Source organism: Tasmannia lanceolata, unplaced genomic scaffold (assembly GCF_043159265.1).
Source record: "Tasmannia lanceolata isolate RefF3 unplaced genomic scaffold, GAP_Taslan_0.1 ptg000007l, whole genome shotgun sequence".
NCBI classification, from domain to species: Eukaryota; Viridiplantae; Streptophyta; class Magnoliopsida; order Canellales; family Winteraceae; genus Tasmannia; species Tasmannia lanceolata.
Genome location: NW_027518684.1, coordinates 3,729,915 through 3,755,622, shown reverse-complemented (window position 1 = coordinate 3,755,622; position 25,708 = coordinate 3,729,915). Strand labels below are relative to the sequence as shown.

The 25,708-nt window shown below is 37.8% G+C and overlaps 2 protein-coding genes across 2 annotated transcripts; both read left to right on the top strand.

Moving 5' to 3' along the window:
* The first annotated feature begins 1,521 nt into the window (after positions 1-1,521).
* Positions 1,522-3,156, top strand: LOC143881257 (protein FAR1-RELATED SEQUENCE 5-like). The gene has a single exon (XM_077384244.1). It carries the CDS (start codon positions 1,522-1,524, stop codon positions 3,154-3,156), a length of 1,635 nt encoding a protein of 544 aa, XP_077240359.1.
* A 2,390-nt stretch (positions 3,157-5,546) lies between these two features.
* On the top strand, positions 5,547-17,576 carry LOC143881484 (uncharacterized). The gene is made up of 9 exons (XM_077384568.1): positions 5,547-5,691; positions 9,603-9,738; positions 12,411-12,472; positions 13,156-13,268; positions 13,354-13,456; positions 14,366-14,593; positions 14,701-14,919; positions 15,586-15,846; positions 16,890-17,576. Exons 2-9 carry the CDS (start codon positions 9,633-9,635, stop codon positions 17,190-17,192), a joined length of 1,395 nt encoding a protein of 464 aa, XP_077240683.1. The 5' UTR covers positions 5,547-5,691; positions 9,603-9,632; the 3' UTR covers positions 17,193-17,576.
* The last annotated feature ends 8,132 nt before the right edge of the window (positions 17,577-25,708 follow it).

Sequence of the window (25,708 nt, the reverse complement as noted above, 5' to 3'; positions counted from 1 at the left end):
CCCTCCTGCTCTCTCTCTTTTCCCCGCCATAGATAGCAGCTTTCTCTTCTTTTATCACCTACTGGCAGATTTAGGGATTTTAAGAGATTTGTTAGGGTTGTTTGGGTTTTGGAAAAGAAAGAGCCTGGAAAAAGGGGGAAAAGGAAAGGAGAAGAAATTGTTTGGTCCCTTGTGAAGAGACTCTTCTGGATTTGTTCCTGTGCTGGATTTGCATCTAAATCCCTCATAGAAGAAGGTCGCCGCAAGACTTAATATTCCTTTGCTAGCTATTGTTGCCGACTCGTTAGGGTTTGTTTCCTTCTTTCTGATTTCTTAATTTCTAATAAGGTCTGCTAGCTCTAATTTGTATTCTTATATAGCATTCATGGTATTTATCTCATCTGGCATTCTTTTGCTATTTTTTCAATTCATGAAAGCATGAGTATTTAATCGATCACAAAAAGGAGGCTGACATTTATATTCTCCACTTACTGAATTAAATTGTAAGAAGCATATTACATAATAAGAATGTGAGTTCACTTACAGATCTGTAATAAACATAGGAAATGCTTTAGATTGGTGAAATAAATGAATGCCACACTAAGTGTATCAACCTATGTAACTTCCTTCAATAATTTATACCACACCAAGTGTATTAGACTTAACCGAAAGATGTTAGTTGGCTTTGAAAATATTAGGTGCTGCAGAATTTTATCTTACAGAAAACATTAGACAAATGCAATAAATCCTCTAGGAAGGATCTTATGGTACGCAAATTTGATTGTTTTTATACATTTGAGAACTAGAGGAAGATGGGAAGCTAGATGGGCTGTCATTTTTCTTGCAGGAAAGTTACTAAAATTCCTTTTGTTCTTTTGTTTCAAGTGAAATACATTTCATTTGTAGGAAATGCTCTAGTAGATCTTTTGACTAGTCATGATGATCGTATTTCTTGTTTTGGTTTGTTAAACAATTCACATTTATGTATCTAATATGGATCTTTGAGGAACATCTTTCAGGGAATATATTAGTTTGAACTTTGTGTTCACATTTTCTTGATGGATTCTTGGTTAACAATTATAATCTGACATTTTTGTGTCTTTCGATGGGTCATGCAGTTTTACACCTCTAATGGACATCCAAAGTCAAGAAGAATTCCTTGAGCAAGAGAAAATGCTTCCACCGCCAATTACTCATTTTCAAAGTCGAGAAGAGCTTATTGAGCAGGTTAGTGGCTTTGCAAGGTCCCAAGGATACATAATAAATATTAGGAAATCAGAAAAAGACAGGAAAGTTATCCTTAAGTGTGACAGGGGAGGTGTTTACAAAGATACTCGTAAGGCCACCACCAGTCATGGTAAGAAGGAAACATGCTCACGTCTTATAAATTGTCCATTTAGAATTGACGGTAAAATGAAAGTTAGTGGTTCATGGATATTGAAGATAAAAAATCTAGACCACAATCATAAAGCTTCCGAAGACATATCTGGTCATCCCTCTAGTCGCCGTTTTTCAAAGGAAGATATTTTACGGATTAAAGAAATGACTATTGCTGGTATACAACCACATCAAATTCTTACTTCTCTGAGGCAAGGCAACCCTCAACTTTTAGCTATATCGAGAGATGTCTACAATTGCATATCCAAGATTCGTAGAGACATCCTTGCAGGTCGCACCGCAATCCAAGCTTTATTAGATGAACTTGCTGATGGTGGATTCCACTATAATGCTAAAAATGATGAAGAAGGTCGTTTGACACATCTATTCTTCGCTCATCCTAAGTCGATCACATTAAGCAAGAACTATTCGAATGTTTTTGTGATGGATTGCACTTATAAGACTAATAAGTACAAGATGCCATTACTTGATATTGTTGGAGTGACAAGCTTTAACTCTTCTTTCTATTCATGCTTTGCTTTTTTACAAAAAGAGGAAAGAGAAGATTATGTATGGGCATTGACAATGTTCAATGACATGTTGGACAATGTTTCCAGACCTACAGTAATCGTAACTGACAGAGAGCTGGCCCTAATGGGAGCTATAAAGATTGTCTTTCCAGGGGCCATGAATCTTTTGTGTGTATGGCATATTGAGAAGAATATTTTATCCAAATGCAAATGTCATTTTCAAGATGAGGACGATTGGCATAGATTCTTTTCTACTTGGAGTACTTTGATAGAATCTCCAACTGAAATGGCATATCATAAAGCTTGGCAAGATTTCAATGATGAGTTTGAAGAGAAGGGGATTGCTCTTAATTACATCTTCAATACTTGGCTTTCTTTTAAAGAACGCTTCATAAAGGCATGGACAGAGAAGTATCTTCACTTTGGGAATCGTGTTACATCAAGAGCAGAAGGTGCGCATTCCAATCTTAAAATATACTTGCAACTTTCAACTGGTGATTTTTATTTGGTTAAAAACAAAATATGCCTGGCAATTGAAAACCAATTTGAAGAAATCAAGACCAAGCTTTCTGCTGAAAAAATCAAGGTTCCTTCCGACTTGCGTATCTCCTTCTTTGATAAACTTATTAATCGCATATCAGTTTTTGCATTAAAAGAGCTTTTCAAGCAATATAACTTGGCCACAAGCAATCCAAATTTAACTACTTGCAAGAGTCACTTTACTGCAACTATGGGACTTCCGTGTGCACACAAGATGAGATGTTTGTTGGATGAAGGCAAGGTGTTGCATTTAGGTGATGTTCACTCACAATGGAGGATCGATGATCGAATGATTGGTGATATTGGAATTGTGAAAAACAATCAAGATAAAATGAAAGAGATACTTGGTGACTTTCATAAGGAATATACAAAATGGCCTCCTTCTCAACAAGAAGTTGCTTTAAATCAACTTTCTCATCTAGTGGGAACTTCGACGCCTATGCTTCGTGAACCTAGTGTTCAAAATCCTAGAGGACGTCCACCAACATCCAAGAATAAAAAATCAAAGAGTAGCACATCAAGAGAACCTTCAGAATTTGAGATTGTGGAAGCAACAAGAAGGTGTAGTACATGCAATGGCGTCGGCCACAATAGGCGAACTTGTCCACGAAAAGATGTTGTCACCATGTCAACATCTCAAATTTCTCCTCTCATCCCCACTGGTGTTAGTGATGAAATTGACATTTCAGACTTATATGTTTATCGTAATGGTGCTAATAGCTTTTGGTAGAGCTAGCAAAACACTGATGTGCATTGTTTGTGGCTGACATAGTTTTTTGCAAGTATAGGTGGCAAGTGAGACTTCTGATATGACTTTTTGTTGGTATAGAAGGAAAGTGAGACTTCTGACACTTTTGATATCCTCCTAAATTTTTGTTATATCGTGTTCTTTATGATGTTTCCAGCTAGTATAGTTGTGAAAGGTAAGAATTTGTTATCGTGAACTTTCATCGAGTTTTATTTCCAATTCTTCTCAAGCCCTATTCTTCATAAGATATTGATTTGCTTCTCTTGATTTCTTTTACAGGAATGGTTCGTCAAAGTTATCATTCGCACCATAGGACTCCTTCGTATATGTCATTTGTTTTTTGTTATGAAGTAACAAGACACATTTTGGACCATTAGAATGAAACTTTTGTACTGAAAGTCTTACTCACAAATAGAATGGAATTTCCGATCAATTAGATTGACTAATTTTGTTCACTGAACGTTGGAAGTTCAAAGTGACATCTATTTCAAGGAAGCAACTTAAGCTCTGTTTTTATGTTGGAAGAAAATATCTCACTGATCAATGCTTGCTTTGTTTTTATGTTTCTCAAATTTCCTTTTACATAGAAGGTACATATTTGAAATGCAGGCACTTGATTCACATATAGGACTTGATTCATCTAATGGCATGGTCATCATTAGCTTGCCTTTAACACCATTTGCCCAACATCTTATGAGACATCGAATTTAGGGTTTTAGGGTATTATGGTCACTATAAGTTTTATTAAAAATTGCTTGGGTACCTCAGTGTAGCAGAATGCAATTTTGTTGTAATTGCAATGGGTAATAAAAAAATCCCAACCGAACAGTGCCTAATGGCTTTGGAACTAACTTCAGATTAAAGGGCATTTATGTAATTTAATAATATTAGATCATCCAACAGGAGGCTTTTTTGGGGAGCTTTTGGTAATATTCTTTGACAAGGAGTGTAGTTGTTGGGGTGTCTTTTTGGCAGAGAGAGAGAGAGAGAGAGAGAGAGAGAGAGAGAGGGCTTTTGGTAAATATTCCAGCCAGTTAGGGCCTTTGGTAAATACCCCAGCCGGTAAAGCAACCTACTGTACTCTTTAACGTTTTACGTTAAAGCAGCGTCAAGGGGAGCGAATAGCGACTGTAGGGGGAGCGAGAATATCAGCGCCCTAAAAATTTGGCCTAAAGTATGTTTTACAATCATTTTTCATCGACATAAAAGAGATTTCATATGCATCATCCTACGGACGTACAATACTTCTTGAAAGTAAGGACTATACTGCCACACACAGCATAAGATCCCTGACCAATTGTTGGGCAACAACATAAATAGCTGGGGCCCCAAAAATCATCACCACATGATGATCCTATCCCTCCAATCTATAGAGAGACTGCACATTATGGAAGCCTCTATATAGATCATAAGGTTAGGATCATCCTATGGAAATGATTTTGGGGCACAGCCTATTTACATTGTAGCCCATCAAATGCATGGTTTGGACTATACGGCCACTACCATATAAAATCTCCGAAAGAGAGTGCCTTAGCTCGGAGCACAAGGCTAAAGATAGTTATAAATAAATTCTGCCGCCATTAAAAAAAATCATTTATAAAATCTCGAAGAAAGAAACATATGAAAAATGGGAAAGAAGGCGACCTTACTGTGGACCCCGATCCGAGTCAAAATGGGGTGTCTACACTTACCAACTTTAATTGCAAAAACAAATAGGGATAAATACATTTACACCCCCTCTAATTTTTGACACATCCACTTCGACCCCTGTAGTTTAAAAAGTGACAAAGAGATCCCCTTTAGTTTCAATCTGTTTAAGGTTTGCCCCCTCGGCTGAAGGTTCGTCCATGGATTGAAGGGTTAGGATGATCCAATGGAGCTGATTTTTTAGGCATACCCCTATCTATGTCAGGACCCATCAAATGAACGCTTTGGATCATCCAAATAATGTGGGCCCATACTCGAATCCAAACACTACCAAACGCTTTGGATTCGGGTATGGGCTCATTTGATGGGTCCTGACATAGATAGGGTGTGCCTAAAAAATTAGCTCCATCGGATCATCCTAACCCTTTAATCTATGGATGAACCTTCAGCTGAGGGGGCAAACCTTAAACAAATTGAAACTACATGGGATGTCTTTGTCACTTTTTAAACTACAGGGGTCGAAGTGGATGTGCCAGAAACTAGAAGGAGTGTAAATGTATTTATCCCAAACAAATAAGACCGGGTCATCAAAACCGTTCAATCGCTAATTTTAATACAAGAGTTTTTAACGGTGTAAGTGTAAGCCCGTATAATTCAGGGGGGTTATATATTAGTCCCCCTTTCTTAGCCCAGGCCACCCCCTTTAGTGTAAAAAGGATAATTAAAAGCGGAGTGGCACGTGCGAGAGAAGCTTCTGATAAAAGGAGAGCCTCCGCTTCTTATTTTCTCTCACTCTCGCCTCTTCATTCTCTTCGTTTTGCAGGTCTAAGAAGAGCTCCAAAAATCGCCCCTCTCTTGCCCTAGGTTTTGGTATGTTGATTTCTTCAACTAATATTTCAATACCTATGTGGATTTGTTTCTGTATTTTCATAATCTCGTCGATTAATCTCAGACAAAGCTTGAATTTATTTTTTCTTTTTGAAATGCATTTGGATTTCTCTTCTTGCGAGAACAATCCTATCAATCTTATTCTAGTTCTCATTGTTTGATTTTTTTAGATTGGAGAATGTTGTCGATTTCAACTTAATTTTCAATCCTTACGCGATCTCTATTTTTTATTTTCTTTCTTAGGCTCCTGTAGTTTTTTATTTTCTTGTTTTTCTATGTTTAGGTGTTTTTTTTTTCATTTTTTCTCGAGTCCTATTCGGTCTTGGTGTATCTCTTGCTGTTTAAATGGGTATTTATCTGTCATTCAAAAAAAGATGATGGATCTCATTATGTCTGTAGATGTCTTAAACCCTTGAGATTTTTTCATGAATGTCAATTTGTTAAAATTGAGAAAAGGCCCTCTACAAGCCATACAAAAGAGAAACTACAAGATTACAAATGAATAGTGACCAAGAGCTCTATCCCCAGACTATCTACTCCAATGTGAGCCAATCTATTTGCCTCGCTATTAGATGTTCTCCTTATGTGTTGGAACATTACGGGGCTGTTTGGATACGTGGATTTTAGAATCTTGGATTTCCTCAAAATCCTGGATGGGAGACGAGAAGGAGACTGTATTGTCCGTTTCTCTTTTCTTTAAAATCTTGGATTTTAAGTAAGAAATCCGGGTTTTAGAAATCTCTCCCCCATCCTTAGATTTCTAAAACCTGGAAACATGGGAACACTCCTACTCCCTTGCTGACAGAAAGAAGGGCGATAAATCAGAAAACGAGGGCTGGTCTCCTCTCGTATCCCATCTACAATGTTGAGGAAATCCAAGATTATAAAATCCGCGTATCCAAACGGCCCCTACAAGATATCCTGAACCCGGACTAAAATTTTCCTCTAGAATCTCTAAGCATACCCACTCCTCGAGTGTTCCAAACAAATCTAAGATTTTCATCTAGAATCCCTAAGGATACCTAGTCCTTTAGTGTTCCAAATGAATCATGTTTCGTGAGTCTCCTTACACAATAAGTTATCTATATCTCTCATCTCTACAATGCAAATGCTCTTCAAAAGAGCTTGCACATCAGCATCTGTCTCATCTGTTACTCATAACAGTCCGTAGTAGGCTTTCTTTGTGATGCCTTTCAATGTATGTTGTACGAAAAGACCTCCCAGTCATGTTGGCCCTGGGTTTCTGAACATGGTTCCATCAGAGTAAAGGTTAATAATGCTTGGTGGGGGGATTCCACTTGGGTGTGGTCTTGCTCCTGTGCATGAAGCTCTTCGCGACCTCCGTCCAAGATCTTGGCATAGTGTATTCAGAAACCTCTCTGAATTCAGGGACGACCCTTGCCCAGTGAACAATTAGGGAGAAGATTTAATGCTGGAGGGATTTTGATTTCCTAGACCTGCCTTCGAATATGTGATTGTTTCTATCTTTCCATAGCACTCATATCATTGCCAATATGGATATGGACCACAAGATATGGCCTATCTTAGTCCACGGTCTGAAAGACCACACCTTGAACAACGCTAGAACAAATGAACAGAGCCACCATGCGGTGAATGAAAACATGCTTAACTGTCTCACCTGTCTCCAAGGCACAGGGCACAATGATCAACGATTATTCTCCCCCGACTACGTAAATGATCATCTGTTTGGATTTTGTCGAGGCAAGCCGTCCATGCAGAGGGGCTGAATTCTACCATATTATACCCGGTTACTTGTGTAAGCTCAATTTATTGTATCTAACACAGTCGAAAAGTAATATTCATATGGGATACTTAATGTCTACTTCTGTTGGTCCAAATAACTATCATGTTTCAAGCATATGTCATTGCCTCCGAGTCAATTATCATGTTTTTTTTTTCTTTTTAATGTAGCACTTTTGTTTGTCCAAATAACTGTCACTTTGCAACAATATGTCACTGCCTCCGAATCAATTATCATGCGCTTTTCTTTTTAGTGCAGCATATATTCAATTATAATTTTGAGTATGGGATTTATCTCAACTCAACTCAACAAAGCCTTTGTCCCAAACTAGTTGGGGTCGGCTAGATGAATCCTTTAGAAAAATTTCATGAAGAAGGAATCTGAGTATGGGATTTATATAGTTGCTAATCTAATATTCCATCTTTTAAGATAAATATAGTTTAATTTTATGGTGGTTTACTTAAATTTGTCTTGTTTCTTGTGGTAACGAGATACCCGTATCCGTTTCCAAGATTTTGGAAAACATTGTCTCTATAACTGTAAAAAAAAAAAAAACTGTGTATGTGTCTTTAGGTTACAATATTTATTGTGCTGGTCACAAGCGAGCACCTAGTGATGCATTTTTCTTGGTATAATGGAATACTATTTGGGAGCGTTTAAGCTAATCTGGTCATGTCATGCTTTTTATGATAAATAACCCACCCTTGGTGTTGATACAACTTGTTTGGCCCTGTGATTACTCTTAAATATGACATATCCTATGCATTTAGTATATCTATAACATTTTTATAGAAACCTACTTCCTAGTAGGATCATATAATATTGGTGTTATGGATTATGTAGATCTTTTGCTAATTATCATGCTTGGCATTAGTTCAATAGATTTGTAAATGTGTAGAGATATCATGGCAAATGCTTGGTTATCGCATAATCTTAGTAATTTACTTGATGACCATATATTACAATAAATTTAGGGAAATGTTATCAGCACTACTGTATTTTGATGAGGGCACTCCTCGCTTTATTAAAAGTACTGTATGGCCCACACCATAGGATGATCCAAACCGTCCATTAGTTGGGCCACAACCTAAATAGGCTGTGCCCCAAAAATCATTTCCATAGATTGATCCTAACCCTCTTATCTGAATGTTAGAGGGTTGATCCTAGGCCTCTATAGATCTGAGGGTTAGGATCAACCTATGGAAATGATTTTTGGGCACAACCTATTTACTTATTTAGGCTGTGACCCATCTAATGGACAATTTGGATCATCCTATGGTGCTGGCCATACCGTACTTTTAATAAAGTGAGGAGTGCCCTCATCAAAATACAGTAGGGCTGAAAACATTTCCCTAAATTTAATCATATGTGCTTGTAGAAAAATAGAATATTGAACTAGAAGATTGAATAGTGATCTTGTTGCTAGAACTAGAAGATGTTTATCAAATCATGATTGTGATGGGTGGTCAAAATTTGAAACTAGTCTTGATGATGTGATTCAACTATGTTAGTTAGGATGTAATAGGGATGTTTCTCATAGCAATGTCAAGATTGTGTTGTGTGTCACTAGAATCATTTTCCTTAAACTCACAAAGTCAAATCATTGTCAAAATTTGAAGCTAGTCTTGATGATGTGATTCAACTACTTTAGTTAGGTTGTAATAGGCATTTTTCTCATGGAAATGTCTAGATTTGATGTAGTGTTATTAGAATCATTTTCCTAAAAACTCACAAAGTAAATCATTGAACTTTTCCATGTCGACTCGATTTTGTCCCTACAAAGTCAATCAAAACCTCTTTTGACTCAACCTTGTTAATAAAACCTTGTTGTGTTAGTCTAAGACTCTCCCTAGTCGTCTCAATTTTACCTTTAGCGAGTTCTTGTCCAAGTATGGGTTTCTAAACATCTTTATTCATACGTTTATATATGTTTGTCAGCCGGGCTTTGTACAAGGTTACAATGATTTTTATTCCAACTATTCTTATTTTTGACAAAGCGTGAATTTTGAAACATATAATATATGTCAAAGTTTATTAAACAAGATTGTGAAGATTTGTTCTCATGCAATACTATATTTTTGAATGTTCAATACATATGTTATAACAGCAAATATTTTTTCATTTATGGCAGGATTAACAGTGCCTAGTAGCTAAGATAAAAATGTCTCGAAAAGGTTTAATGGAGCAAGACCTAAATAAACTAGATGTAGCAAAGCTACATCCACTCTCTCCAGAAGTCATTTCTCGTCAGGCTACAATTAATATTGGTAAGTTTTTTTATTTTTTTGAGTTTTTTTATGTTCATTTTAATTTGAAGTTTACATGATATCACTAATTATATTGTTTTTAGCACCATTGTTTTTGGATTACATAACAACTTTGGTTCTAGTGCAAGTAAGATTCAAAGGTGTGAAAATCTTATATTCTCTTTTATTGGAGAGGAAGATTTGTGGGAGAGTTGGTGGTGGAATAAGGACTGCGGATAGTCAACAGAGAATTAGGCTAGCAAAGGGGGTTTTCGTTCATTTAGAGAGGAGGTACTTTCATAGTTACATTCAGTGGGGGGAATTGTATGGAAAAGATAGAATGTGTAATAAAGGGACAAGAGGAGGGACTTTGCGATTTCAGATTGCCAAAATGATGAGAATCATTGTAAAGAATGCTAGTTCTTGATGAAAATTCATAAAACTGAATTAGCAGTATGGTGGACGAAGCGACACACAACAAGGAGAGTGCATTGCTATTGCATTGGGTGAAACATTCAAAGTGAAATTGAAAGGTAAAATGAAGGTTGGCTAAAGCCTCACCACACAATGGTGTTGTATCTTTAAGCCCATGATCCCTTTTTCTTTTCTCTCTGTTGTTGTATTAGTGGTGCATAGTACAGTTATCAATATGGCAGTTGTTCTGCACGCTGGGTGGGGGGGATATTACAAAAAATTCTTGCGAGTTTGATTTACAAGAAAGTGTGATTCTTCGTCTCCTATCTTGCTTCCTCCTTAATCATGCAATTTGAAGAAGTCCATATAGAACCCTATGGGTGATACTTGAAATATAAGTAGGAAGACTTGCCCATTGGAAAGCATCTCTCTCCTAGTGGTCGTATCACTCACAGTCTCACGCCATAGCCACTCTTTCAAGCATCTCATTTACTTCATTTATTTTTCACATTCCAACAGCAACAATGAAGATGTTGGAGGATATCCTCCATAGAGATGTTCATTGAATTGGTAAGGTGATGAGAGTAGGTTCCATTTGGTTAGTGCATGTATTAAAAACGCTTGATGCTCACAAGTAGCGCTTGATAATAATGTGTTGGTTTTTTTTTAAATTAATACTACAAAAGGTTGTGTATAATTTCATCACCTTGTCATTTGCAGATTATTGTATGGACATCTTGTGCAAATTATTATAGTCAATAGACACTTTTTAGGATGGATCTTTGGGTTGTAAGGTCAGGATTGCCATTTGCGGTATAATATAGCGTTTTCACTTATTTGTGGCTCCTTGGCTCATTGTAGCCATATAATTGTTACATGGGTTGTGCGGTTGTGCATGTGATTGAATATGATTTAGTTTTACCATTAAAGAACAACCAATCTAGATGGTGCAGGATCCTGTTGTGTCTTCCATATCGCATAATTCTGCGACCAAGTAATCATGATTCATGAGCAGCTTTCTTATGAAGCCTAACTTACATGAAGTTAAAGCTATCCCTGCAACTTGCTCAGTGGGTTCTCCCACAACGAGTCATTTTTTTTTTGACAGATAAACACAACGAGTCATTGTAAAAAGGTAATTAATCTGGATGGCCATTGCATTCTAAAAATTAGAACCCAAGGTGGTTTAAGTGCTTGCTTATGCTTCCGGCCATGGAATATGGGTTTGACGCATGGACGACTTGGGTTTGTGGGGGTGGCGTTGGGGCCAGGGTGGGGGGGGGGGAGGGTTGTTTACAAGGAAACAAGACTAGTATTGCACTATTGCCGTTGGAGTCAAACACACACACACACACACACACATATTACTTCAGTTACACAATGGGAGTTTTTTTTTTTTTGAAAGGATTTACACAATGGGAGTTGATATTGGCACTTCATTGTTTTGATATTTTCAGCCCTGATAAATTTTAAACTCTTCTCGTTGGTTGTTACAATACTCAACAAGCTATCAACAGCCAATCAGAGAAGTCTAAAATAAAGAGGGGACTTCCAATATCAAAGCAAGGGAGTGAGAATATATTCTCCTTTTACAATGTATAGTTGTAAATATGGCATAAACTACCAGACATGGTTTTTTTTAGTTGCACTAATGCAAATAGACTACATAAAATTACATACTATGGTTATATTATATAGAAATACAAAAATAAATGTAACTTTTTTGCCCGAATCTGTCTGGTCAGTTGCCTTTTGCATCTGGGGGTGCCTTTCCTCTTCCACTATTATTATTATTATTATTATTATTATTTTGATTGATTTTTCTCCTTTGGCTCTTGGTTTGTCTTTATGCACAATACTCCTGACAAAGCACAATGTTGTATAGAACTAAACAATACTCAGTAATCTACTTGTACCATCCTCATAGGATTAATCCTTTTTTGCTGGAGGAATAGCCAATCAACAGAACAATTGTTGTCTTGTTACAATATATCTAATAATTCTTGTTCCCAGAAAAAGTGAAGAAATGTTGTACCTTTTCCTTTTGAAAAGTTAAACTTCTCATCCAAGTTTTCATATTATATCTTTCACATCTTAGTTTAGTCTTCGATCACCAGATGCAAGTATTCTGCAGTTATTATCGTTTAGTATATTCTTCACATCTTCATTCAGACATTGGCATCCGAGTAAATATTTTCCGTTTAATGCTTTGAACAAAATTCCTTTCCTTACATTACGGTTGAAATTTTGATGTGCTTCTGATAAATTATTTGTCCCAGGTACTATTGGTCATGTGGCACATGGGAAATCAACTGTTGTAAAAGCAATATCTGGTGTTCAGGTAACTGACACCGACACCTGTATGTGTGGAGTCCGTAATTTCAATATAGATAGTCAAAGGCTTTCTTATTAGCTGAATCTTATGAAGCTAATAATGATGGTATTTCAAAGAACTGAAAAAAGAGAAGCAAGATAGAGAGGGCCAGTTTAAGCTTGTTTCTAAATTAGTTGAATATCTATAACCAATGCTTGAACATGTTTAATGAAGAAATTATTATTTTTTCACATAGTCATGGTTTTAAATTTCAGCCGAAATACTGAAATTTCGGATTTCAGTTAGGACCGACACCAAAATGTCAAAATTTCAGATTTAGGTTGTGATCGACATCGAAATCACCTAAATCCGAAATTTCGTCCCAAATCCAAAATTTCAGCCGAATTAATATCTGCTGGAATTTTCTGAAATTTACTTCTTTTTTTTCCAAAATTTCAGCACAAGTTTGTATTTTTTTTCTTAACGAATTTCAGCCAAAATTTCGAGGCCGAAACCGAAATTTCGAGGCCGAAACCGAAATTTCGAGGCCTGGTAACAATAATGTGTTCACTGTAGCTCGAGTGTAGGAACTAGAAAGCAGACGCCCTACCGTACTGGTATCTTGACCAGTACATACTAGTGGTTCCTAACATTGATTGAAATACAAAAAAACTAAAACATATGCTTCATCTTCTTTTCCTTTTCTGCAGACGGTCCGTTTTAAGAATGAGTTGGAGCGTAACATTACTATCAAGCTGGGGTATGCTAATGCAAAAATATACAAATGTGAAGATGAACGATGCCCTAGACCATTGTGCTACAAGTATGGTGATATCATAGAAATTCTGTTCTTGTTTTTCATTCTCATGTGGAACTTTATGTGACTTCTCTTCAAATTATGTGTGCAGGGCCTATGGAAGTGGAAAAGAAGACAGTCCTCTATGTGATGTTCCAGGATTTGAGAATGCTCGGATGAAGCTCTTGAGGCATGTTTCTTTTGTGGACTGCCCGGTGAGATGACCTCTCTCTCTCTCTCTCTCTGCAGAGAAATTTCCTATTTTGCTTAACAATGTTGCAACTCCATTCTAATTTGTCAAGGTAAAGAAAAAGAAATAATGGACCGATTTGTGTGCTTAATCGCAAATGTTGGCCTAAAAAAGCTGTGGGTGGGTGTTAGAGATTCTGTATTGTTTTATGCCGGTCCACTAAAATTTCATGCTACTGGTCTTATCAGAACCACTGATGTGGTTCTGATAAAACAGTGCTATGATTATGATTCTGTGATAAAATTCATTAACCTCTAATCGTAATTTATTCTATATCAGATAAAGATCACATAGCAGTTCACTTTCAAAAAAAATAAAAAAAAATCACATAGCAGTTCTCTAGGATGAATGGATTGTAGCAGTTATGACAATAATTCGTTGAAACCATGGTTGCATGTCTGGCGAACAGATATGGGTGACCATTAGGCAAACAGAGACAAGAAACACTCCTTTTTCCGAGGAGTGCAAATGGGAAATGGGGAATGAGTCAGAGGAAACAATTTTCATTTATGAGAATTTGCCTCCCATAAAAGGAAACACATCTTGGAAAAAGGAGGTCCATGATCCTTAAATATCTCATTTATTGTCTATTTAGCAGCAACCTGCCAGTCTGTAGTGCTTGGTAGTAGTAAAAGTCAGAAGCTGTCCTACGTGAGTATTAGTTGCTGTTTGTTTTTACCTATTTAGTAGAAATACTCTTGTTTGAATTGACAACTAGACTTTGTAATGGGGACTCCTGTTTGGAAGTTGACTGCTATCAATTAGAGGAAGAATCGAATATTTTCATTTTATCATGATATTAACGTGTCAAGGTCGGCTGCATTTGTTTCTTTTTTCTCCTCTGACCTTTGTTGTTTTGTTTCCTCCTCCAAAGGGTCATGATATTCTTATGGCTACAATGCTTAACGGAGCAGCAATCATGGATGGAGCATTGCTTTTGATAGCTAGTAATGAAAGCTGCCCCCAACCTCAGACTTCTGAGCATCTTGCTGCGGTTGAAATTATGCGTCTCCAGCATATAATTATTTTACAAAATAAAATTGATCTTGTTCAAGAAAGTGTAGCTATCAACCAGCATGAAGCAATTCAAAAGTTTATTCAGGTCATTTTATTTCACCTTATCATGCATAATTCTTTTGAGTGTTTCACAAAGCCGATTCCTGTGTCAACTTCATTTAGGTGGATTTAATTCTGAACTTTACTATGCAGGGAACAATAGCTGATGGAGCACCAGTGGTACCTATATCTGCACAGTTGAAATATAATATTGATGTCGCATGCGAGTATATTGTTAAAAAAATCCCCATCCCGGAGAGGAACTTTGTATCGCCACCAAACATGATAGTTATTCGGTCATTTGATGTGAATAAGCCTGGTTCAGAGGTCGATGAGATAAAGGGTGGTGTTGCTGGTGGAAGCATCCTCAGGGTAAGTTACTGTCTGGTGCCTTTTGAGTCTAATTCATATCAGTTCTCCCTATGAATCTCCTGAGCCTCATTCATTTTAAAACTTAATGAGGGTGAATATTAAATGTAAAATTTGTATCCATGCTCTACCTCTGTATACTTGGGTGGTATCTGGGTAACTCGGATCTTATAAATTATGTCTTTGTTCTTCTTGGAAGCTCTTCATGAATTCTGTAATAGTACTTCTTGAGCCATGAATGCACGAGCCTATATTATGCAAATACTTTGGCTATCAAGGTTTAAATGTTGGATTCGGTGGAAATTTTGGCCGAAATCATGTAAAATTGTGACAAACAAAAATTTCGTTTTTTTTTTAAATTTCCACCGAAATATATTAAATTTTGGGTGGAAATTTCGGCCATTTTTGGTGGAAATTTTGGTGGAAATCTTTAACATTTCGGCCGAAATTTAAAGCTATGCTGGCGGACTGCTTGACAGTATTTGCACACACGATTTTTGTCTGTCTATGTGCATGCATTCCTAAATGCTTGCCGATATTTCAATTAATTCCCTTCACAAGCACATCTAATCATTTTGCATCAATTCATATTGTTGTACATGTTTCCATGTAGAGATTTGTGCTGCTCTATTGAACTTTTTCCATTGTCCGACCACAATGTTATTGCAGGGTGTTTTGAAAGTGAATCAATACATCGAAGTCCGCCCCGGCATTGTTGTAAAAGATGAGGCTGGTAACATTAAGTGCACCCCGATATATTCGAGAATAGTTTCGCTATATGCCGAGCAGAATGAGCTGCAATTTGCTGTTCCTGGCGGCCTCATCGGAGTTGGCACTACAATGGACCCCACATTGACCAGAGCTGACAGGCTGGTGGGCCAGGTCCTTGGGGAGGTTGGGACGCTGCCTGATATTTTTGTGGAGCTTGAGGTAAATTGTGTTTGAGTATCTTTTGCTGTAATTTCTGTTTCTAGTATGCCATCTAGCTGGGTTGATTCTAATTAAGAACTGTGGGGAGGTAAGAATTAAGAGTTACATGGTGTCTGTATGCATGTAGCAAAAGTATCAAGTGGTGTCAACCAGTTTTTTATCCAAACCATTCATGTGTTGGAACCTACGATTGATGGACCATGTACCAAAAAATCTCCTGCATCAAACATCCTTAACCATCATCCGAGATGTGGAAATTTGACGCTATTAGTTTTTTATTTTCTGGACCATTACAATCTGAAGGTTTTCCGTCATCATGTCGAGCCCAACAAACACTTGATTTAGGTTTTTGGATCATTGAACAAGTAGTGCACACCTCTATTTCTGGTGCCCTTATTTTTTTCTTTGGAAATATAGGGATGCACACCATATAATTCTTATTTAAGTTTTAACTCATTGTGAGCATTCTGATCTCATAAATTTGAAAGAAACTGAAATATACATGACTACCATTTTATATGATTTATTTCAAGCTGTTAGATTTGTATTCTCTTGACCAACACAATTTGAAGGGTTACCATCATCCCGAAGATTTTAATCGGGCCCCAACAAACACTTGATTTGGACTTTGGATCATTGAACAAGTACTACGCACCTCTATTTCCGCTGCCCTTATTTTTTCTTTGGAAATATGGGGAAGTACACCATATAATTCTTATTTAATTTTAAACATATTGTGGGTAATCTGATCTCATAAATTTGAAAGAAGCTGGGGCTGTTTGGAAATATGGATTTTATAATCCAGGATTGTAAAATCCAGCTAAAACCTGGATTTTGTAATCCCAAAAATGTACAATCCAGGTTTTAGCTTATAAACTCCAGGTTTTAGCTTGTAAAATCCAGGATTATAAAATCCTTGTATCCAAATGGCCTGAAATGTACAAGACTACCATTCTATATGATCGTCTTGTGCTTTTCATTGTGAGGGAAGGTCCCTTGTACATTATCCTTGCTATACCATTCATCCCCACTCTATTTTGCAGGTCAATTTCTTCCTACTCCGACGGCTTCTCGGGGTCAGGACAAAGGGTTCAGAGAAGCAGGGGAAGGTCTCAAAGCTGACAAAAGCCGAAATCCTAATGCTCAACATTGGGTCCATGTCAACAGGAGCTCGAGTTATTGCAGTGAGGAATGATCTTGCCAAGCTGCAGCTCACCTCCCCCGTGTGCACCAGCAGAGGGGAGAAGGTTGCCCTCAGCCGGCGAGTCGAGAAACACTGGCGCCTTATTGGTTGGGGCCAGATTCAAGCCGGAGTCACACTTGATGTCCCACCTTCGCCCATCTAAATCGTCACATACACATTTAAGAATCCAAAACACTTGATTCACACAACACACTCGGCATATAACAGAGAAAGAGAATGAGAATGTGGGAGGGAAGACAACTTTTAGGAACAATTTTCGTGAGGTGGAGAAGAAAACACAGTTGAATTCATATTAATTTGGTTTCATTTTAGTTTCTATGTAGTTGTGGAGTTGGAATTTTTGTGATTGCCTTGGCCCAGTGATCTTTCAGTTTTCTTCTTGTTGTTGTTGACTTGATTCTAATTGTTAGACGATCTTGTATTTTGAAGCGAAGGTAAGTCGATATCCTCATGTTTTGACCGCAGATTGATTCTGTAGAGAGATTAAGATTTATATTTTTACTGCGTCTTTGAGATTCTGATCTTATATTCCCCATGATAGGTTTCAAAGTAAATCAAACTCAAATTTTTTGGAACCAATTTTTAGTGATGAGTTTCGGTTAGGAGATTAATTCTTCAGTAGAAAACGAACACAAGTTTACTATGTAATGTTTCTGCTTCACTCCATGCTGCTGTTTCTTTGTTCTTGTCATGGGTGCTGTCATGGGCGCTCTTTGGTTTTCAAGTACCAGAGCCAGAATAGGAATCCTGGGAATTGGGTTCACCGGTTTTAAATGTATCATCAGACAGTGGATAATGCCAGATTGCGGAATCACCGATTTTCCCACTCTACCGTTTACATGCCAAGTAGCCTCTCTCATGAGCCGGTCCTCGACTTGTACTTCTCAGTTTGGTTCAAGGTAGTTATCTCATAGAGTAGCGGTATAAGTAGTCAACAGGGACAGGCCTTGTAGTTACCTTGCAGTGGTAAGTAGTGTTTGTAGAGTAGCAGTAGGGGGTGTCATTACTAAGATAGAGAGAGAGGGGAGAGAAAGCATTGATCCGAAGAAAATCCAAGGGAAAAAAAATCACTTTTTTGCTAGTATTTTGATAGGAGTTTGGTAGCATGTCACATCACCTGACAAGTGGGAAACAACTAGGAGTAGGGGTGTCAATGGATCCAGATTCCAGACAACAAATAAAAGCCCATGGGACAGTCCGAAATCCAATATTCTTATATTATTTTATGAACACACCCTTAAATTTTTTATACCATTAAGTATTATTTCATGGGTATTTTAGTAAAAATAAGTCATATCTTTATTTCGAACAATTTCTATTTTTAGTATTTTGTCATTCATCTATCTCAAATCTTGAGTCAGGCTCTTCTTTCCCTTCTCTAACCATTGAATATAAGTCTCTAATCCTATGCGTCGTCTATTGCAACTTGCCCTCTACCTTCCCCTCTTCTGAGAATTTTAATTGTGTACGACGCAGGTAGGACCTCCTAGGACACTCCGATGGATGGTTTGATTTGAAATGAATCGTGACCGAGACATGGGAAGTAAATTCCGAAGAACACTCCGAATCTGATCCAACCGATGAGGGATTTGAATGGATCGTGACTGAGACATAGATCCAAAGTGGGTCTGTTGACACCACTAACTAGGAGACATCCCTGGTGGTCTTCGGGGAACAAGACAGTCAGTAGAAATGTGGCACCCAAAACCCAAGTAAAACCCCTAGGAAACAACTCTGTTTAGGCTACTTCCAAAAAGAAGTGCAATGCTCAAAATAGAGATTCAGTCTCAATCTAGATCCAACACAATGGAACAAGGAACTCTATTCCACTGCACTACTCTTACCTTAAAAGCCTGTGCCATCCCAATGAGGAACACTCTTCAATACATATGGTAATCTGCACCTCCTTGCTTCCACTCTTTTCTGCCCTACTCTCATTAGACCCTGTCTCATAAATGTCTTAATACTAGCTCTCATAGCATCACAAAAGTCACATATCAGCTTCATATGGAATTCACACATTTTCCCTTTTGCCCAACGTCTGCTGTAGTATTATCTGTCACGTGAATTCACTTTTTTTTTAATCTATCTCGAGGCAAGCCCTTCTGTCGGGCTGCCATTGGATGATCCATATCTTAAATCGCTCTCCTCTGGGTTAGAGAGAGAAAGACATAGGGGGTTGATTTAAGATATAAGGGGGTCGATTCATCACTCCCCAAAATAAATGGAGATGATAAATTCGCACTAGATGGAGGGTTTATCTTGGTTGGAAATTGGAAGGGAGGGGATTTGGTGAAAGGAGAAAATGATGGGGAGTATCCTATCATTTGTAGATACGACTGAAATCAATCTAATTATGATCTTACCACCCACTTTCAATTTACAAGCAATTGTCAGTATTTACCTTCTCTTTCAGAGGGAGGCATGTAGCGTGTGAGGTTTGCACATGAATAAATACCAAGAGAGTCCATTTAAATTTTAAAGACACATAAATAATAAGGGACAACCCATCCTCACTTGCGTGTATGTGTATGAGAAATGATATTTTCACTCCCGTTTCTTTCACTGCATTAACTTCCACCACTTTGGATTTGTCCTTTCCAATCCTTCCAATTGTTCTTTATTATATCCTCCCCCTTTGTTTTACTTCAAGTGGGAGGGATTCAGTGGGTCCGGATTGCCACCTACGCTGAAGCTGGCTGTCCCATGTAAAGAAAAGGGGTGAATTTATCATTTCCCTAGGTTTGCAATTCGGCAGGTTCTCCAAAACCCTAACCAAGAAATTATCCCGGGTTGGGTCGGGTTATTATTTTTTTAGCTTAGGATAGTGACTAATTTCAAAGACGGTAGAAAACAACAAATTTTCACATTAGAAATCTCTAAATTTATGTGGTCAAGTGTATGAATTAAAGAAGAAAACTATTTTTTCACATCACAAACACGATCAACTCAAGCTATTCGAGAGATATTTCACAAAGTCATTGTACACCTATATGAGTCGGGTCAGGTTTTGGGTTTCGGGTTTGTTTTTCAACCTAAAACCTGACCCAGGTTATTTTCGGATCGGGTCGGTGCGGGTTAGATAAAACCCGACCCAAGTTGCAACCCTACATTTCCCTTTCAGAAAGAGGTCAAACGAAATAAGAATTTTCAAAAAGGGAAATGGAGTGGAGTGGAAATGTCATTTCTAATTATAAATAAGGAAGAACTGATAACCGCACAATCATGTTTTGATAATGCTATGAATCGCCTTGTTTTATGCTTTTTTAACTAGCCATGAAAAGAGAATTCTGGTTGAACTTTTATCATAAGATGGGTCTGCTTCGGATTGACTACCTTTCATTGTTTTTTACCAGAACTCAATCCTACCCAAGTTGCACACCCATCTCAGAAGATTTGTTTCTTTTACTGTATCATCTTTCTATATATCAAATAAACCGGTAGGGCTCCCTGCCTTAACCCCAGCTTATCTATAAAGAAAAAGAAAAAAAGAAGAAGATTTGTTTCTTTTCATTTCCTTTCAATTTTGTTGGGCCGTTTTTACTTCCTTTTCCTTTTCTTTCAGCAGAAAGCAACTGATCCAACAACTGATCTTTCATTTCCTTTTTTCCCTGATTTTGAGCCATTTCTCACCCTTTACTCATTCGTGCCCTGTAAGCCTCTCCTTCTCCCATCTCCTAAAATTACAAATTTCCTGTTTCTTAGCTTTATTTTCTCTACATTTATTATTTACATGGTAGTACTCGTCTGCTGTAAATTTTCCAAATGCTTATGCAAGTCATTTTGCACTCTTTGATTTTCTCATCTCAAATCAAGGAAAAAAAGAAAAGTAAATAAATGATAATCCTTTCCTTCCACTTCTATATTACATGCATCCAAACTAATTAACCCATCGTGAAAAGCTATTAGAATTCCCAAAATGCTCCCATTAGTCAATTAGAGAAGTGTTAAACAAGTCGAGTCGTCCCATTATCAAAACACAGTCGTAGATGTCAATTCATTATCTATGATGAGAAACACACTTCCATTCCATGCATGTAAAGATTCTCGTAAAAATCACAAAGAGTAGATGGTGTATCTATCAAAACAAGTGGGTACGAAAGTTCTACAGATATTATTAACCAGCCGGGTGTACTGTACCAAAACAAGGAGGGTGCATTTTCCTGTCATTCCTACGCCCATTGCCTTCCTAATGTTCCTTCTGTCCTCATTCCAATTCCCGATTCAAATGAAGTCAAAGAACCCATTGAACTCCACACGTGTGGCCGAATTGATAAACACCCACGTGAGAACACAACCTTCTACAGCAAAAATTATGCCTCCACCCAAAAAAGGCCTGCAGTAGAAAACATCAGAAGAGGAAATAATCAGCTCGCTTCTAACCATTTTCGTTTTTGGATTCTGAGAATTGATTTTTGAGTCCTATAATCAGTTTTTGACTCAGAATCAATTCAAAATTAAACTAAAACGAATAAGGTTAGTCTCCATCAATTTGATCGTAGTCGTAGCCTCGTATCATTCGTTCAGAATTATAATGGGTAAGAAAACGATTTTTAGAAAGAAAGTCATGTTTATATTATCTTTTTTTTTTGTAAGAATGAAGGTTTCTCTAAGGAAGTGATATATTCCCAGGGACACACCTACTTTAGTGTATTCATGACTACTTTCAAACTAGGAGGGGGCGACCTAGGGAATAAAAGGGGGGCTGTGTATTTATCATTAGTCTTTTAAAACTAGGAGGGGGTGGCCCTGGGAAGAAAAGGGGGAGAATATATCATCTCCCCACTTTCTGGTGCAACCACGAGGTTGTGGGTTTACGCCATATTACTTACCGAGAGAGAGAGAGAGAGAGAGAGAGAGAGAGAGGTGAGGAAGCCATGTTGGAGAAGGGGAGCACGTGCAAGAGTGAACCCGGACATGGGTGAAACGATGATCTTTGCACGTGCCCTGCTTCTCCAACAAGGGCCTGCTCACCCATTAACACCATGCCCTTCAACATTTGAGTAAGAAGAGAACGAAGAAACAGCTATTTATACAAGACAGAGGGAGAGAGGAATTAAAAGCAATGAGGTTTGAGTATTGGAGTGGATTTTCTTTAAAGAGATGAATCAATCGAGTGCTGAAGAGGGTCTCTCTGCCACTTTAATGAAATGGAAGTATGGGGAAACACCACGGTGTTGTCGGTCTACAGACCATAATCTTGTTCCTCTTAAAGTACCCATGAAAATCAAAGTGGAAATGATGTGAAAAATAGTACAGTTTCTCTTTTATTGCCATATCTTTTCATGATTTCTCATTTTTTTTCTTCCTAGGGTTTCAAAGATTATATTGTAAAAGGTTAATATTGTAAAAAGGTTTCCATTAAAGAATGGTTTTTTTTTTTGTCGTGAAAAGATTAACAGATGGTGCAACTAGGGATTTCCTTGAGAGAAGTTTGACTATAGTTTTCTTTTCCCTATTTTTCAGCCACTCTAGACCATCTCCTCACTCAAGCCCTCTCACTTCTCTTCCTCAATTTATAATGTTATTCCTCTGGATAAGCCATAACTATATGTATCATTTCTCTCTAAATCTTGGAGTAGAAACAATTTTTCTAGGAATTTTTTTTATCATAAGAAATATTTGTCCTGCAATCAAAACATGGCCTTAGTTAGGGTTGCAACTTGGGTCAGGTTTTACACGATCGGCATCGACCCGACCTGAAAATAACATGGTTGGGTTTAGAAATCATGGGTCTTGGGTAGGGCCGGGTTTAAAGAAAAAAAACTCGAAACCTGACCCGACTCATATGGGTGTACTATGACTTTATTAAATACCTCTTGGATGACATAGAAAATTATTTTCTAGTATATTGATACAATTGTTTTCACTGGGGTGATCATGTAAGTTATGTGAAAATATAGTGTCCATCTTATATGTATACACTTGATGCCACAAATTTGGAGATTTTTGGTGTGAAGATTTGTTTTTTTTCCCTATAATCTTTAAAATTAGTCACTATCCCACGCTAAAAAATGAAAACCCGACCGACCTGACCCAAACCCACCTGAGAAACTATGTTGGGTAGGGTCAGGTCTACAAATCTTGAGTTTTCCGGTAAAAAATTAGACCCGACCCGACCTGAGAAAATTCTCATATAGGGTAGTGCAAGGACTAAAAAAGGGTATGGGCATTTGGGTACGTTTTAATTATAGCTCTTGTGTTGGATTTTGTACAGAGTTTTGTAAGTATACTGGGGATTGCGTGCCTCACAAGTGTATATAAGTCTATATGTATTACGTAGATATGATATTAATTAAAGAAAGGACGCAGGTGAGGTTGGTGGTTTTGACTGTCAGGTTCCTGCCTTGATTTGATTTCTATGCATCAGTTTCTTACACGAATGTAAGGCCCTCTTTGGATACCCTAAAATTTTGCCGTTGCATGTAAATAAGAGTATTTTAATTCAGGGAAATGATTTATTCGCTCCCTTTTCTTCCCTGGGCTACCCACTTCCGCGTAAAAGAGTAATCATAAAACTATAAAAGCACTAGAGGGGCTGGCCGAAAGAATGGGGTGTACTTGCATGCACGTGCCAACACTATATGACAACTGTTCCTATATAAGAACTTATCGTATTATTTATATCTCACTGGGGACTTGTATGTGCAATGGAGACTGTTGATCTCACGTGGGGACTTGAACAAAGGGCTTCTTAGATAGGGGTGCAACTTGGGTCGGGCTCAACCTGATTTTGGCTCGGGTTGGGATGGCATTTTCTCGAGTTGGGTTGGGTTAGGGTTTGGAAAAGCCAACCCAATTTAAATTCGTCTTGGGCTAGGGTTGAGGCCTTGGCAACCCGACTTCCGACTTCCGACCGCTAATTTATTATTATTTTCTCATGATTATGTTTTTCTTTCTTGTATTTTTCCGTCTGGCCGTAGATGAACCCGACTCCAACCCCACTCAACCCAAACCCAACCCGACCCAATTTGGAGGCGGGTTGGGTTAGGGTTGACCATCCTCAACCCGAGGCTTGGATTGGGTCGGGTTAGGATTGAGGGAATGCTATCTCGGGTTGGGTTAGGGTTGCCCTCAACCCGACCCGAGTTGCACCCCTATTCTTCGATCAAGTAGCTAGGATCATGGTTTTAAATTTCGACCGAAATCTCAGTTGAGACCGACACGAAAGAGGTACGAAACCGCAGAAATTTCGGCGAAATAAAAGCTTAACTTTTATTATTTTATTACTTTACCAAATTTCGGTTGGAAAAAACGGTATTTTGTGGGCCAGTACCCAATTTCGACCAAAATTTCAGTTTCTGGAAACACCGAAATTTCTGCCGAAATCGAAATTTAAAACCTTGGCTAGGATCATCCAATCAAGGTTTCTCTAGATTTATGGATCAAAGATCAATACTGACGGAGCAAGTTGGGCCCAAAGTGTATTTTTAAAATCGGTTGAGAAAGTAAAATCAGTTGCACTAAATGACATGGATCCAATCAATGTCCTTTCTCCGGCTCTTTAAACAAGGGGGCCCTTGTATCTATCATTTCTCTATTTAATTAGCTCTCAAAAGCTATTACAGTTCCCAAATTGCTATCAACTGCCTAATAAAAAGGAAAAGAGAAGGTGATTTCGTCTCATTATCAAAATTCGGTAGTGAAAACCACTGATCGAATGGTTGAGATCATGTGATTGATGCAACTCCGCACGGGATGGAAAAAGACTTGTCAAAATATTTCCTTTCTGGCATTTTCTAGGCAATTTTAGTGAAAGCGATTTCGTGACTACTTTTGCAGAAGCAAAAAGCCACACGGGCTGAGTTTTTATCAGATTTTGTTTTATCTAAGGTGGATGCTGTCTTCTGCAAAAGTGAGCCGCGAAAAGACTTTCCACAAAATTGCTCAGAAAATCCTTTCCGTAATCTTCCCTTCGAATATGGCTTCTTCTTCCGTACTACAAAAAAAAGATGAAGTCATATCAGCACAACCATGTTTTAATAATTGCACTAACTCAGCTTCTCTTTTCTTTCTTAATGGGCTGAGGGGATCTTTTTTGGAACAGTAATAACTTAAGAGAGTTCTTTAAATAAGAAAAGACAATAAGAGTTAGTGCAATTATTAAAACATGTTGTTTTCATATCATTTCCCTAAAAAATAATAAAGTCTGGCTATTGATATTGGCACTACAATATATTGATAATGGTCCTAATGCACCTTGTCTTTTATTTAGCGGAGTGATAAATCGACTCCCATGTGTCTTTCTCTCTCCTCTTGGTTAGAGAGAGAAAGAGGAGAGAGATAGACACATGGGGAGTCGATTTATCACTGCCCTTTACTTATTTATCTAGCTGTCGAAAGCTATTACAATTCCCAAAAAAGTGGCGTAGCCGATTAAAATAGAAAGTACAAGGTGAGCTCGGCTCGTTAATAAATATTGGTCTTGTAAATATCAGCACCATGTATGCAACTTAAGCCCGAAAAGGCCCGAGGGTATTTTGGTCATTTTATGCATCTTCTTCAGTATGGACGTAATTTTGTCTCCTCCTGTCCACCTCCATGCATGGAGAAAGGTGGAGTGTGGCCCAGAACTTTGCCTGGGGTATCTGAGCCGTTGATCTGAAAATCTGACAATTTAGGTAGCTTGACAATCCCAGATACCGATCTGGGTCGTTG

Bases quoted from the DNA above. Each gene is read 5' to 3' on its own strand.
- LOC143881257 (XM_077384244.1), top strand. From the start codon at position 1,522: ATGACTATTGCTGGTATACAACCACATCAAATTCTTACTTCTCTGAGG.
- LOC143881484 (XM_077384568.1), top strand. From the start codon at position 9,633: ATGTCTCGAAAAGGTTTAATGGAGCAAGACCTAAATAAACTAGATGTA. The intron at 12,473-13,155 runs GTAACTGACACC...CCTTTTCTGCAG, and splicing joins AAGCAATATCTGGTGTTCAG to ACGGTCCGTTTTAAGAATGA. The intron at 14,920-15,585 runs GTAAGTTACTGT...ATGTTATTGCAG, and splicing joins CTGGTGGAAGCATCCTCAGG to GGTGTTTTGAAAGTGAATCA.